A 15,688-nucleotide genomic window follows, 5' to 3' on the forward strand; every position below is an offset into this window, starting at 1 on the left:
AACCGTCTGGGTTACCTGGAGGAAACTATATAAGCGGCGACGAGAACCACAGGGGGAGTGAAGTGACAGCAGCGACCGGGTGCAGAAGATGTTAAACCCCGCGAGTCGGAAGACCGAGTTTTCCGTTTGTTATTATTATTGCTTATGAAGTTGACGGTAATTTTGAAGTTAGTTTGTTCCTGTTCCGTATTTAATGTTATACCGAGTTAATAAAAGTTGGAAGCTGAAGAAAGAGTTTGATACTCGGTCATCCACGGTACAATACTGTACATGGCCCACAAAGTGGACGGCTTCTTCTGTTTGGTTTGTTTTCCAAAATATGCTTACATTACATTTTCGGAGTATCATATCCGATATCGAATTATCATATAATTCGTAAACTGCTTAAATTAGAAAAAAGTTAAACTTGCCTTTAGTAGAACTTTTTGCGTTGAATTCAATAAACTAGCACTCGTTGTCATAGTCAGCTTGATTTACGAGATAAAAAATAATCTTATGTTTTTTTTAAATGGTAATGATAGTTGGCTGTGGGCCTTTTAAAATCCTTATTTTTCTGAATTTATCGATATAACGGTTTGTATGTTTTTCTCCTTTTGTTGGCGTAAAACTTCAAAAGAAGATGAAAAATGTGTTCTGGAAACGAGCTATATTATCACACAAAGCACAAAACAAAAATGAAATAATTAACAGACACAATCATGTTTACTGGGCTAATGTAACTTTTTGTTGTGAATGTCTGGTGAGGCATTTTTAGTGATAAAATTATTGGTCAATTTTTTAATCACAATTTAAATATGGAAAGATATTTACACTTTCTACCAAATGAACTTGAAGACATGTTGAACAATTTTTCGTTAGCATCGTATCGAAAATTGGCATGTTTTCAACATGATAGTGCACCTTCACACAACTCACGAGTTCAATGTGAAGATGCCAAAAAATGCCTGGACGTAAACGGAAGTCAATTTGAGCATTTATTTAAACGATTCATTATTTCAGTTTTGTTTAGTGCTTTGTGTGATAATATAGTTCTTGTTTCCATAGCCTACTACACATGTTTTATCTTCTTTTGAAGTTTTAACAAAAGAAGAAAAACATACAAACAATTATATCGTTAAATTCAGGAAAAAATAAGGATTTTAAAAGGCCCACAGCCAACTATGATTACCATTTAAAAAACCATAACTTTATTTTTTATCTCGTAAATCAAGTTGACTATGATAACGAGTGCTGGTTTATTGGATTCAACGCAAAAAGTTGTACTAAGGGCAGTTTTAACTTTTTTTCTAAGTTAAGCAGTTTACGTARTAAGTGATAATTAAAAAAGTGTTGATTTCTTGTTTTTTTCAGGATATTTCCGGAACCAAGTCGGGTACATAAATTTTGAAAACGGTAATGAATAGGCAATCGAATTCTGCCCAATATTGCCCATTTAACGGATTCTCTATCTTTAAAAATGTAGAAGTTACCCATACAAAGATTCAGAAAATGGCCACCCTGTATGTCTCAATGGCTTTTAGATAACGAAGTTTATTTTTTTCTGGCACCAATCCATGTGCTGCAGCGTCAGCAGCCTGTCGTATTTCCAGCGGGGTACAATCTAATACTAATTCCTCATCGGAGGACATTTTTTCGCAAATTAAAAATCGGATTTAATCTGGCAATTATTTATATTGGTGATTGTTGACCCCATAGTAACAGTAACAATATACTAACCTATTTTATTATTCTGGCAAGAAAACCACCTGCTTCTTTATTTATCATTAAATGTAAATTAGGTATGTCCAAAAACTTACAAAACTGAGTCTTATTTATTATGGTCGAAATATGATGGTTGTAAATTAAATAATATACGAATACTATTTCGGTGTTGTCTGTATTATTTACCTTTTTGTTAATAATGTTTTTTTGTTTCCTAATAATAATCGTTTTGTAATTGTCACAATGGAGGCAATTCTAGAAGCCGCAGTCATAGGCGGAGCAAGTGAAAATGATATTTAATATGTACTCAATTTTGGACAATACATTTATAAACAGGGATGGTTATGAGAACGAGGATAGAAAATATTTGTCTTTAGAACAAGCAGTCCAAAAACTCGCATGTGAAATTTTTTCCTAGAAAGTGCCCCAAAAACAGCAAATTTGAATAATTGTTGTAAAGTTAAAAGTTGTTCTTTTAGAATTTAATTAAATTACAATTTACAATTTAATTACAATTTAAGTGTTTTTGCTATTGGTTTTTTTAGATCATAAACATCGACCTGAGTAAATTCAATTACTTTAAATCGCCTACCGTTTTTTTCGCAGTTTGAACTAAAGTGACAGATTGCACAGGGTTATAAATTGGCCCCGACTTTAACGCGCTGATAATATTTTTTGAATCAAAGAGTCCACATTATTGTGTGTGGCCACACACCAGTTATTTATGTGTGAATTAGTTTAGTAGGTATAGAACGACTGCAAGTCAATTTTTGGTTAGAAAGCCAATAGTTGGGGCCGATTATGTGGTTTTCCTAATTGTTTTTTGTCTGGCACAAGTATCTGAACATGAAACGGTTTTGAGGTTTTCTGAAATAGCGTACACACACTTTTATTTCGTTTTTAATAAAGTGGCACTCATGGGTTGACATAACCATTTTTTTCTTTTGTGGGATTAAAGCCAGTCATTAAAGTCATTTTGTAAGTTGTTTGCTTAACAAGATCTTCCATATACCAATAATTTTCAAAAAAGTATCAATCTATCTTGGACTGTAAATTTATCAGTTTTGTTTACAATTTATAAGTTTTTCACTATTTAGAAGCCGTGCCCATTGTTTTGGCTTTCTTGGCTTCTTGGTCTTTACGGAAACAAGCTCTGTAGACTGGAACAATTCCGAATATATTTCAATGGGATACTGGGTCCCCACAGATTGTGTGAAATTCTGCCAAAAACTGGCATTGCCATCTGATTCAAAATCTGTTGATGCAACTTGATTGGATTCTTTATCTATTTATCTATTATTATTATTATATTTCTTTAAAAATTATACAAATACGAGAAGCTGCTCGATAAGAGTGGATAATAAGGAGATTACACAGGCACTAACTTGTTTCGAGTTAATAACAAATGTATTTTTATTTGTAAACATTAATTCGAGGTTATGAGGCCAATAATTGACATTCCGAAGTACGTTCCACAGTTCACGAATCCTGTTGAATTTACCGTTTATCCTTGTTTATTGTCACTTTCTGTGTAATTCCATGGTTACCGGAGTTTTTAATAATTACGAAGCAACAGGTATTTCCGTAATGTTAATTAGGCAGATTACCTTGAAAAACGTTGTTGCCGTCTTTTTGATATAGTTTTTTGCAAATTTTCTCAGTTTTTAATAACAATTCGTTTTTTAACTATTTTTTCTGTACCTCTAAAACACCACCAGACAACACCTCCAGATGAATTTTGAATTACCCTGTATACGAAATACTATAATTCGCTTTTATGAATGAAATAAATTGTGCAAAACGCAACAGCAAGCAGCTTGGCGTTGCCGTCGTTACAAAACTAACCTTGCACTAAAGATAATGTAAATACAAATCGATAAGCTTTAAGTTTTTCAAATTCAACGGGCACTAGTTTAATCTATGGTGCACACACTAGAGTTAAATGCATTATAGATATTTTGAAATAATTTACTAGATTCTAGAGTCTACTTGAGTTGTTTACATCAAAGAAACGGCTCGTATCCTAACCGGCAATATCGCAATTTCGTTTGTTGATGTTGGCGAAATTTTAAATGTAAAAGTTACCCTTTGGTTCAAACCGTCCAAGTTAGACACCAGTTTGTGCATTATTTGACTAGTTTTTTTTTTAAGGAAGAAGATGATGACTATGAACCAGAGGATGGACGCAAGAAAAAGAAGGGAAAGAAAAGGAAAGCTCGCTCCGAAGGAGAGGGAGGAAGTAAACGAGGCCGTAAGAAGAAGAAAAAGAAGAAGAATGATAGCGGCGATGTAAGTCTATTTTTATTTTCTGAAAATGTCTTTATTATTTTACCTGTTCGGCCATATATCCAGATTATGGTGACCGTTAGTCACATCTGTGATTTTTTTAGTTTTACCTCTTAGATTTGTTCTATTACGTAAAAAAAGCATACCGAGTTTAAAAAATATATTATTTTTTTATATTTTCTAGTGGCACAAAATCCTTTTCAGTTGAAAATGCTATTTATTATGGGTATCGCTCATCATTGACTAAACTTTAATTTCTTTAATTTACTAAAAATATCATAAAAACGAAAAAACATGTTGCGAAATTATTTATGTTTGGCGAGCTCCCCGTCTTCACGGAACCCAAGCGTAAAACGACTTATAACTCAACATAAGTTTGTCTTTGTTGGTTTAATATAAATAATATACATATATAGATGTAGAAGAATCAGTTGTTCGAATCCGAAATTTCCTGAAAATCTTGAATTTTTTGGAAAACTGAAAATGGTAGAATCCACTAAAGTAACATTAGTCCTTCTCAGAAAATTTCCTATATCAACTGATTTCTTAAGTACTTCACTTTACACCTGCGAAGTCCGACAAGATGATCAAAAAAAGTTAAAAATTCGTTAAAAAAATATTAGTTAATGATGTTGCAGAAAGGGGAATAAAGTTAATTCACATAATAATAATACTTTTACAATTTGTGAATTATTATTGTCAAACTTATCCAAATTGCAACGGGCGTTTTACTGTCGGCAATTTTGTTGCCCGCAACTTTCTTCTCGCAATATTTGATCTACGCTGGGGCATTTTATCAGTTCTGGCGTTGCCGGCAACTTTTATTGCACTCGCCGGCTATATGATCATTTAGTGCGCGTCGTCAACTTCAGTTTTTTCACCGTTGGATGCCCAACAAGGCGGGTGCTCCTAAATTAGCATTGACGATAGAAAGATCAATTTATTTTGAACAAACTCTACATTAATATACGAAGGTGGTTTGAAAAGTCCGTCCAAACTCAGAGATAGGGCACCACTGGTGCCTATAGAAGTTATTTTCAGTTAGTAGCATCTCTTGAAAGAAGAATACTTAGTTCTATTCCTGAAAGAATTTGACTTCTTTTTCGGTGGAGTCTCATTGTTCTAGCTAGTCAAATTAAGTGACGAGGGAAGGCCAAATAATGGTTCAAAAAGTAAGTGACGGGGGAAGGCCAAATAGTGGTTCAAAAAGTTATTGATGGCTCCGTGTTGGCTTAACAAAATTCAACGCTTAAATTGTAGTTGAAAAGATCTTTATTTACCTTAACATCTGCTGTAAAATATTCGCCCATATGACTGCCGCTTTGCCCGCCAGAGGGCGCGTTATAAAAGGTCGTCAAACTTTGTTTTCTTTTTTCAAAGAAATTTTTTTTTTTAGTTTTTTAAACAGAATGCCATTAAATTTTAGCTGCATAGAAAGAGGATAAAAAATGAAGCAAAATAGTGAAAATCACAAACCGATATATTTATTGCAACCGAAGGTTAAACAATTTGACAATAACAATGATATCATAATAAGACATGTCAATTATTGGTTCTGATAAGCATCCTTGGGATTAAAACCTGCTTAGATGCTCAAAATGTTCCCTGTACTCCGTAATCGTTGAGCAAGACCAGTAAAAAATCTGTATTTATTTCGGTGTCTCCCCGAGAAACGCTCCACATACACTCTTGAAGCAATAACTGCACTTTGCAAGCATAATAAACAGCAAACAGCAAACATCTCAAAGGCTTCCTCGTTTGTAATAGACGTTTTAAAAGAGGGTCTTAAAACTTTTTTTGTAAAACAAATTTTACAAAATTGTCAAACATTCAATTGTTATTACGAAACGGAATACTTGACGTAAAAACGGTATAAACTGTTTTGCTATAAAATTTTCTATATCTTCGACTAAAAAATTATCGATATGCGGTTTTCACTAGTTTGTTTAATTTTTCGTTCTTTCTGAGCAGCTTAAATATTATATATCATTTCGTTTAAAAAATTGAAGAAAAACGACAAAGTTTTACGTCTTTGGATAAAACGACTTCTCGCGGCCGAAGGGATAATGATAAGAGCGAATATTTTACAGCATGAGTTAAAGTAAATAAAGAGAATTTTTAACTAGAATTTAAATTTTGAATTGGCCAATACGGAGCTATCGATAACTTTTTGAACCAATATTTGACCTCCCCCCACCACTTTGTGTGACTAGCTAGAACAATAACACTCCCACGAAAAATAACTGTAATTCTCTCAAGAATAGAATGAAGCGTGTGTTAAACCGCCAAAAATCCGTAGTTTTACTGTTTTTTCGTGTGTATTTCGCCCTCTAGCGATCATTTTGCGAACTTGTAAGTCATTTCCAGCAATTTCTCTTAGTTACTTTACTCATATATGTTTTTACTTGAAATGGATACTACTAATAGTTTGTGAGATTCAACCGACCACCTCTCTTAGTGGCCCACCCTGTACATCCCCAGAAAATGCTTCAGTATATCACAATATCTTAATTAAAATACTTTTCAAATTTCTAAATGAAACAGTGTAACCGTTTTTCGCTTCTGTAAATTTATTTAAAAAAGACACGAGGTTTTGCACTTTAACCATCGATACGTTGCTTCAAAAATGACTATTCAGGTCTAATTTTTATTTATAATGCTGTACAAAAGTTACCAACCAATTTTGCATTAGATACGTATTTTAGAATATAGTAAATAAATAGCTTATTAAATATAATAAAATGTTATTGATTTCCTAAAATGTACGCGTTTGTGACACGTTTTAAAATAGTCCTGTTCGAACTTTTTTAGGGATTACTATTTTATAAGTTGAAAACATTCCGGGGAGTGAGACCTTAAAAATTCGATAGTTCAAAATACACCACCATTCAAAACGTTTTATGTTATGTCTTAATAATCAATAGGAAAGCGACTTTGGAGGCGATGATGAGAACGCTGGCGATTCTGACTACAGTGGAGGGAGAAGATCAAGCAAAAAGTCTAAGGGCAAGCATGCTTCTTCAACTCCAACTACACCGTCGGTAGATGGGTCAAATACAGGTGGTAAGCAAACAAATATGAGTAAAATAAAATGTGCTGTGTAATTTTTATTTTATTATTTCCGTTAGGAATGCCTACGATTGAAGAAGTATGTTCCACTTTCGGTTTAAATGACGTAGAAATTGATTACACCGATCAAGACATGCAAAACTTAACATCGTACAAGTTATTCCAGCAGCATGTGAGACCGTTCTTGACAAAGGAAAATCCTAAAGTAAGACATGAGCCATTTCCTATAGGATAGTTTTAGTTAACTTTGTCAATTGTTGTCATAGGTGCCAATGTCTAAGCTGATGATGTTAGTAGCCGCCAAGTGGCGAGATTTTTCCAACATTAATCCTCATCTCCAATCGGAGAATTCCGAACCGTCAAGTTCGTTGGTATCCGATGATACTTTTTCAAAACCAATGCGAGCTTCAAGAGCTTCCAAAGAAATTGCATCAAAAATTGTCGAAGCTGAAGCTGAAGAATTTGACGACGATGACGAAGATGATGAAGAAGATGAACGAAGGTATGAATACATTTTAAATTGTGATATCTAACATAGAAAATAATATTACGATTTTTAGCTTATCCAGTTTCAAGGAAAAGAAGAAGCGTGGACGTAAACCATCAGCTAGGGGGAAAAAAACGTCCAAGGTCCCTACACTTAAAATTAAGCTGGGAAAGAGGAAGAGGGGCAGTTCAGAAGAGGACGAAGTCAGCAATGCCGGCTCAGATAAAGACTCCGATGCTGAGTTTGAACAGATGTTGCAAGATACTGATGATCCTAAATCTAAATCAAGGTATTGTGTATCAGTTGGCTCTAAATTTAATTATTTGTTGAAATATTGAAACACTGTAGTGACAATAACGACGCGGGTTCGTCTAAAGCTACATCCGAGGCCGGTGACGAGGTTCTTCCGAAACGGAAAGCTAAAACAAAGATTGGTGTTAAGTCTAAAAGAAAACGTAAAACAAAGCAGAAAGATGATGAGCCTTATGAGGTACAAACACTTATAAATATTTGTTTATTAGAGTTAATTTATTCTTTTTTACAGCATCAAGATTATTGTGAAGTTTGTCAACAAGGCGGAGAAATTATACTTTGTGACACTTGTCCTCGTGCTTATCACTTGGTATGTCTTGAACCCGAACTTGATGAAGCTCCTGAAGGTAAATGGAGTTGCCCACATTGCGAAAGTGAAGGACCAGCCGATCAAGACGATGATGAGCATCAGGTAACTTATGGATTATTGCAATTTCAGTTGAATTTGTTGACCATACTCTATCCCAATTCCCCGTTTACACCTACGCATAGTCTGATTAACTCTTCTTCAGCGTTACGTTACAAAACGTGACGTCAGGCAGCAAATGAGGGACGCCTGTAATTGAATCGGCTGTATATTATTTTAATTTTTTTAAAATACTTTCGATACTTGAATAAAGTAGACCTTATATTGTGTCTTGGTTTATGAACCACCTTTGGATGTTATTAATTACGGTTCAAGCGCTAATAAAATGTCAAAAAACAATAAACATATAAACACTTCCCGACTTTCAAGTGTCGTTTCGCGCTGATGAAACAAGCAGAATTAGCTACAAGGTGCCCCATGGTTAATACTCATTATCGGGAAAAGCGCGTTATACGTGACGTAACGTTGAAGAAGAGTTGATCAAATCAGAGTACACATGCCTGATGCACGTATCCTCCATATTTTAACAATTTTCTCGCGACACATACTTCTTTGTCAGCCATTATATGTCCACTCCTGAACAAAGGCCTCTTTCATTTGTTTCCATGCTGTGCGGTTTTTCACACGGTCTACAGGACAGTCACAAGTCTATACGCACTTTATTTTGACTAGAGACGTACTAGATGAACCTCCTTAAGCTCAGCTCTTCTCTGTATTCTATCCATTACCTTCGTTCGTCTTCTTATTTCCTGGTTACGGATTTTATCTCGTTTATTTATTACGACAAATGTCGTAAACCAGATGCCGGGTGTCAATAGATATCTGCAGATCCAAAAACTCAACCTGTTTTTCACTTGAACTTCAATTGTAAATTGTATTATATGGTCTATTTGATTGAGGAAATTCGAAATGCTGAAGTAATATCGTCTATATATATGACAATGGGCAAGACTGCGTTTCTGGGTACGTTAGTCACATCAAAGGAGACCATTATGAAGTCTGGTGGCAAAACCAACTGTTTAGTCCTGCTGACAGAATCTAATGAGGTCTTGATCGAGAACTTAGGTTCAAACTGCCGAAATTTCAACAGCAAGGAGTTTGTCACTCTGGCCAGGCTAGATGAAGGAGAGTTGGGAAAGCCGACACCGGGCCCTATGTCAGTCCAAACAACAATGGTTGTGCGGGGCGAGAAATTACAAATTAATGTCTTAGGTTTCAGAAATTATTTATGGCACTCTGTCGTATTCTTGATGGTTTTGATATAACTATTGATTGAGTTTTTATTTAAAAGGGTAAAGTTGTTGTTGAGCAAGAATGTTTCCACTTTTTCAATATATGTAGATCTAGGCATTATCACTATGCAGTTTCCTTTATCTGTCTTCGATATGAGTAAATTATTATCATTTACGTTTTTCTTGATTTCACTCAGGGTCCTCTGGTGAATTTTTGCTAAATTATTGGTAGGTGAAACTCTTCCCTGAGATTGAACACTATTGGGTCTAATAAAGTAATTCAGAATGTTGATGGACCTCTAACGTAGGCTACTAATAGGTTCCTGGTCTGTAGTGATTTTATTTATAAACGTCGAGGTCAATAGAAAACTTTTTCAAAGTAAATTTCAACTCAAATTGACTTTCGGGGGTAACGAGAATTTCAGGCCGCTGGAAATAAGATCCAACTCTCCACTCGAAAAGGAGACGCTTGATAATTCTTAACACGCTCATGAAAAGAAAAAGAATAAGCCGCTAGCGTCACAGAAGGTGGAGAGAGCAGCAGAAGATTAATCAAAATTGTAATTGGAATGATCAAAATTGGGTCTTTCCATCATCAAAGTAAGATTAGACAACTTCTTATACAACTTTCAAAATGTTGCAAGCTTGATGATTGGGATTAAGTCTCTATAGTCATTTGGGAAACGATGAAATGCAACAAAGTCGGTGTGATGTTTGAGACAGTCGTATAAAATATTAAGTCCTACATTGAAAAATTTATTGCTTGCAGAATAAAAGACGAAAAATAAAAATTTTTGTCTCTTCCAGTCAACATACAGTCCTCATCCAACAATTGTTAAATTGTAAATATTATTATATAAATAATAATGAAATAATATTACACAATATTATAAAAATTTGAAGCACTGTAAATTCATGTTTTTAACAGTATCGCAGGTATGTGATATTGCATGCTTGCATCTGTAAGCTGGGACGAGACTTAACATTTACCCAAATTCATATATCTTTTCTATCATTCATCTTTTCTATTAGCACGTGAACTTCTTTGCATCGCACGCCGTTGCAGTCTTCGATTGTACAGTAGCTCAATATTATTATCTAATATATGCATATTGTAATATTTTCGGTTAATTCGTATATTTTAATTTTAAAGGAATTTTGCCGCGTGTGCAAGGATGGCGGAGAACTTCTTTGTTGCGATTCTTGCCCCTCGGCGTACCACACCCATTGCCTTAACCCACCTCTAACTGATGTGCCAGATGGGGACTGGAAATGTCCGCGATGCAGCTGTCCAGCGCTCAAAGCCAAAGTAGCGAAGATCTTAACATGGAGATGGAGCGATGTAGATGTTGTCAACAAAGATAAGGTACATAATACAGGGTTACTTAGATATACGACACGGAAGATTGCGGATAAACTATTTCATTTTTAAAGAGTTTTATTTAACGAATAAATGGAGGTCTGTTGGGGGTACAATTTAAAATTATTTATTATTATTATGTACAGGGTGCCCCAATTACTAGACTCCACGCAAAGTTGCATTTTTTTATATGGAATGACATATCATCTGTCTGCGATCGAAATAAAAGCGAGTTTTATTAAGCGGAGCATACATACTTAAAGGGTACGATTTCTGAGATATTTGGAGTTTTGTGACAATGCAGACCTTTTTTTAGTTTAAATTCTTAACATCCATTTTGCATTTCGAATCCCAATTTCACCTAGCGGCTAGTTATAGATGCTGTTTCATGCCAAATTGACAAAAATTCTACTACGTCATAAACGATGTCCCAAAATTGCACGTTTTGAACGGTAATAACTTGCTTAATTTAAATGAAACACCCTGTATTTTATAACAGGAACAGTAATTTACCTTTCTATTAAATAGTTTACCTATATATAATCGAATACTATACCTATACCTAATAGAATACCTAATTCTTCAGGTTTTCATGGAAATCGCATACTACATTATACATTACATTAATAATGAAAATTTTGACTCCGTTTTTTGTCGTTTACTGGCTTTATTAAAATCATAATGACGTTCACGTTGCAACACTTTAAGAGTAACAAATAGTTTTTGGTAAAAATCAGCGTTTACTTTTTCGGACTTTATCGAACAACAACTTTTATTATATAAATAATACTAAAATGCAACTTCTCAGAACGGCAAAGAAGAAATTACCAAGCATCGTCGTCGTGAGTTTTTCGTAAAATGGCACGAATTGTCTTATTGGCACTGCAGTTGGATAACAGAACTGCAGTTGGACGTATACCATCCACTAATGTTCCGCAGCTACACTCGCAAGTATGATATGGAAGAGCCCCCCAAATTTGAAGAACCAATTGGTAAGTGTGATCGCAAAAAATTTAAAAAAATGAGATCAGCATCTAATGCTTTGCATATAATTTTTTTAGATGAAGCCGATACTCGTTGCACTCGACTTCTTAAAATGGGAGGTAGTACTAATGATCAAGAAATGGAAGAGAAGTATTACAAATTTGGCGTTAAGCCGGAATGGCTTATCGTTCACAGGGTCATCAATCATCGCACCATGAGAGATGGGAGGACTTTATATTTAGTAAAGGTAAGAGCAACTAATTTACAGATTTGTCCAATAATCGATTTAAACGACAAAATGTTTCACTTGATATATTCAAACTTAATTAAATAGGATTAGTTATTTTCCTGCTAAACAATATTCTGCAAAAAATGCGGTTTCCACAATTTTAATTTGCGCTCAAAGTGCTGAATTTTGCTATATAAAATGTGAATCTTGTCCTTTGCCTTGAGTTCCACATTAAGGTCATTGAGTTCTTTTTTTTGGTGAGGTTTGGGAAATGCTCTTTTATGCACTCCCAGAGCTGGTGGTCTGTCGCTCTGGTGTGTGTGGGACTCCAGCTAAGCTGTTTACCCACTAAAACCCTTTCCTCACCGCCGAGGTGGTGTTTGGCCTCGCACCGCGGTCATTTCTGTCCTATTGTGCCCTCGTACTTTTACTCCCTCATTATCCCTGTATATTCAATGAATTCCAGAAGAGTCTTGAGGGGAGTTCGCATGATCTGGTCTGGTGGAATTTCATTCCCTCCCAGGAGTCTTCGTCTACCTGTTGCATATGACGTGCAGTGACACATAACATGCAGAGTAGTTTCGTCCTCTGAGATGCTGAGTCATGTCGATAATGAAACCAAAGTCGCACATCCATTCTTTATTACCAAAATGTGGAAACGCATATCCCTTCATATCCAAGGACAACTGTATTTCTTTTTAAGTTGTCTACTCATTTGAGCATTGCACCTCTACTAAGCCAAAGTACTGCGGTATTAAAACCACGTCGCCATATTCAGTTTTTAAATCTTTCAGATCGCATTAAACGGTGATTTAACGCGCGCAACTGATAAAATGTCGTTTTTAGCTGCGCCAGAGGGGTAGTCACAGTCACGTCTGTAGATAATTGTAAATAAAAAAATGTTACGCCCCTGATTTTCYAAACAATTTTCAAATATTATTTTTTAAGTTTCTGTTCAATGTGGAGGTATTTTATTTAACTAACAGGTCAAGGTATCTTGTTTTTTTCTACAACGCACCGTTATCGAGTAAAAAAATAAAATCGATTTATGGCATTGCGTAATCGTAGCGTAATCAGCCTTAGGGTTTCTTTATTTGTTTTTATATATTAGATTACTTGACCTGTTAGTTAAAATTTAACTAATTCTTAGTATTGAATGAGTACCAAGTTTGCTACGATTCGGAAAAATTATGTTATTCATTAACTCTAAACAGTAAGTTACTTAAGATCTTGTTCAAAATGAAGTCTTCTAACGCATGTATGGGACCGCCATCGTATTTCTGTTCGGATTACCCTGGCCGTGTGTGGAAAAAGCGGAATAGCGGCATCTGTAATGAGATGTATTAATTTATCTGACAACCAAGTCTTTCATCCTGCCCCATACGTGAACGTCTGCTTTGTACTTTTTCTGACTCACTGACCCTTTGACAAGTGTTTCCAAAGACACTGCTATTTGAAAGACGCCTGTGTTGGAAATCGACGCTGATATTCGCGGAGCTCTTTTGCATTATGTCCGTCGCAAAATCCATAAATGTCAAGAATATCTGAAAAATATTTCAATTAAACTAATGTGAACTTACTCGAAATTACGTAAATCGCAAAAAAGTGTCAATTAAAGTTACTTATACACTCCAAATGACAGTAATTATTAATTTTCTCAATCAGTGACAAAAACTAGTTCAGAGCCAACTTTTTAATAAAAACCCGATTTCCATGTGCAAGAAATCGATTTTAATTTGTGTACTCGAAAACGGGACGTCGTTGGAAAAGGTCAAGAGACACTTCTATTTCGAATTGAACAGGAATTTGAATCGTTTATTGTTAAAAAATTAGTGGGGTAACATTTTTTTATTTAAAATTATTTACAGTCGTGCCTGTGCCCACGCCACTGGAAAGTCTAAACACAACATTTTTATCACAAAACATGTATTCCAAGCGGTTTTTGCAATATTAATAATTAACATTTTAAAATTGAAACTGTAACACCCTGTAGATTGGAAACTAAGAGTTTTAGGAACATGGTGTATTAAAAAAATATAAAAAATTACTTGCACTCTTACCCCCTGCAAGGGATGCATCTACTTACCAAACACCCTGTATTTCTAGTTTCGACAATAATCTGAAAATATATGTATATGTTAATAATAAATTCCATTGCTCTATTTTTGCAGTGGAGAGAATTGTCATATGATCAAGCGACATGGGAAGAAGAGGGAGATGATATAGCTGGTTTGAAAACGGCGATTGAATATTACCAAGACTTAAGAGCAGCAACTTTAAGTGGAGGGAAAACTGGCAGAAAACCTAAATCTTCTAAATCGTCCAAGTCTAAAGCGCGAGAATTGTTAGATGATGAGGACAGAATTACCCCGAGGCGGTATACACCACCTCCAGACAAACCAATGTCTGACCTAAAAAAGAAGTTGGACAAGCAACCGCTCTATTTGGATGAATGCGGAATGCAATTACATGAATATCAATTAGAAGGAATTAATTGGTTGCGTTATTCATGGGCAAATGGCATTGACACTATTCTGGCGGACGAAATGGGTCTCGGAAAAACCATTCAAACTATAACTTTCTTGTATTCTTTATATAAAGAGGGCCATTGCAAAGGGCCATTTTTAGTGTCTGTGCCCCTTTCTACCATCATTAATTGGGAAAGGGAATTTGAAACATGGGCGCCTGATTTTTATTGCATCACCTATGTTGGTAAGTAATACAATTGATGAATACTTTTTTAATTAGACGTTTGTGGAAATCGTTTATATTATTCCTAAATTCTTAACTTTCCTAGTTTGACACTTTTGGCTTTGTTCCTCTGCGTTAGCTAGATTATTGATTTGGCAAAAGAAGTTTACCAATTATCCATGCAGGTCATTATTATTATTATTATTTTCAATGCTAAGAGGACAAACCCGATGAGTGTATTAGGGTACGTGCACACCGGCGAGTGAGCTAGGCGATGCGATGCTGAAAGTAGCCAAGCAATGCGAGCGAGTGTGTATATAGAAGGCGAATGTTTAGTGCTCTTTGTGGGTTAGCTTGGGAAGTTAAAGGTCGTATTCTCCATGGATTTTCTGCTTATTGGATACACTGATAATTAGAAGAATGAAAAAAGTCAAAAGAAAAGGATGGTCACATGAGGTTAATTAATCTAGCCCTTCGTAACTAAAAAAATCCTGAAAACTCCCAGAAATCTTGTATTAAAATTCCTTTTTCCTCACTTAAAGCTGCAGATTTTCTGTTCCGAGTGATGTTATGGGTGGCATTCAACAATTTTTGGTTTTTCCTCGGAGAATTTTTGAAACATTCGTGTTGTCTAACGATCAATCGCCTCGATTTTTCTAGTGATTCTGTACAGGCTTGAGAAATTTTTTATTTTTCCATGACAGATTTATTTGAATCCGTCTATACCAATGGCCAATCGCTTCCCCCTAGTAACTGAAAACTCCCAGAAATTTCCTATTAAAGTGAGGTTCTCCATATTTAAAGCCGAAGATTGTCTCTCAAGTAATATTCTGGGCAGGCTTGAGAATTTTTTTTTGTCATTTTTTAAAATCCGTCTATCTATACGAACGGGCAATCGCTTCTCCTTAGTAACTGAAAACTCCCAGAAATGTTCTATTTAAGTGAGTTTCTCCTCACTTAAATCTGCGGA

At 35.1% G+C, this 15,688-nt stretch overlaps 1 protein-coding gene across 5 annotated transcripts in view; it reads left to right on the plus strand.

Annotated features, from left to right (window-relative positions):
• LOC109545057 (chromodomain-helicase-DNA-binding protein Mi-2 homolog) overlaps positions 1-15,688 on the plus strand; it is a 47,063-nt gene that overhangs the window by 10,107 nt on the left and 21,268 nt on the right. For 3 of the 5 annotated variants that reach the window (XM_019915540.2, XM_019915541.2, XM_019915542.2), the window contains exons 3-12: positions 3,853-3,990; positions 6,912-7,050; positions 7,116-7,261; positions 7,323-7,558; positions 7,617-7,832; positions 7,892-8,267; positions 10,608-10,820; positions 11,623-11,806; positions 11,876-12,045; positions 14,199-14,739. In XM_019915540.2, the coding sequence (XP_019771099.2) occupies positions 3,853-3,990; positions 6,912-7,050; positions 7,116-7,261; positions 7,323-7,558; positions 7,617-7,832; positions 7,892-8,267; positions 10,608-10,820; positions 11,623-11,806; positions 11,876-12,045; positions 14,199-14,739 (2,359 nt within the window). The remainder of the gene's footprint in view (positions 1-3,852; positions 3,991-6,911; positions 7,051-7,115; positions 7,262-7,322; positions 7,559-7,616; positions 7,833-7,891; positions 8,268-10,607; positions 10,821-11,622; positions 11,807-11,875; positions 12,046-14,198; positions 14,740-15,688) is intronic. The other 2 variants (XM_019915543.2, XM_048666683.1) reach the window with 1 other exon arrangement.

Source organism: Dendroctonus ponderosae, unplaced genomic scaffold, assembly GCF_020466585.1.
Source record: "Dendroctonus ponderosae isolate FM_Combo_2020 unplaced genomic scaffold, Dpon_F_20191213v2 Dpon_F_20191213_5, whole genome shotgun sequence".
NCBI classification, from domain to species: domain Eukaryota; kingdom Metazoa; phylum Arthropoda; class Insecta; order Coleoptera; family Curculionidae; genus Dendroctonus; species Dendroctonus ponderosae.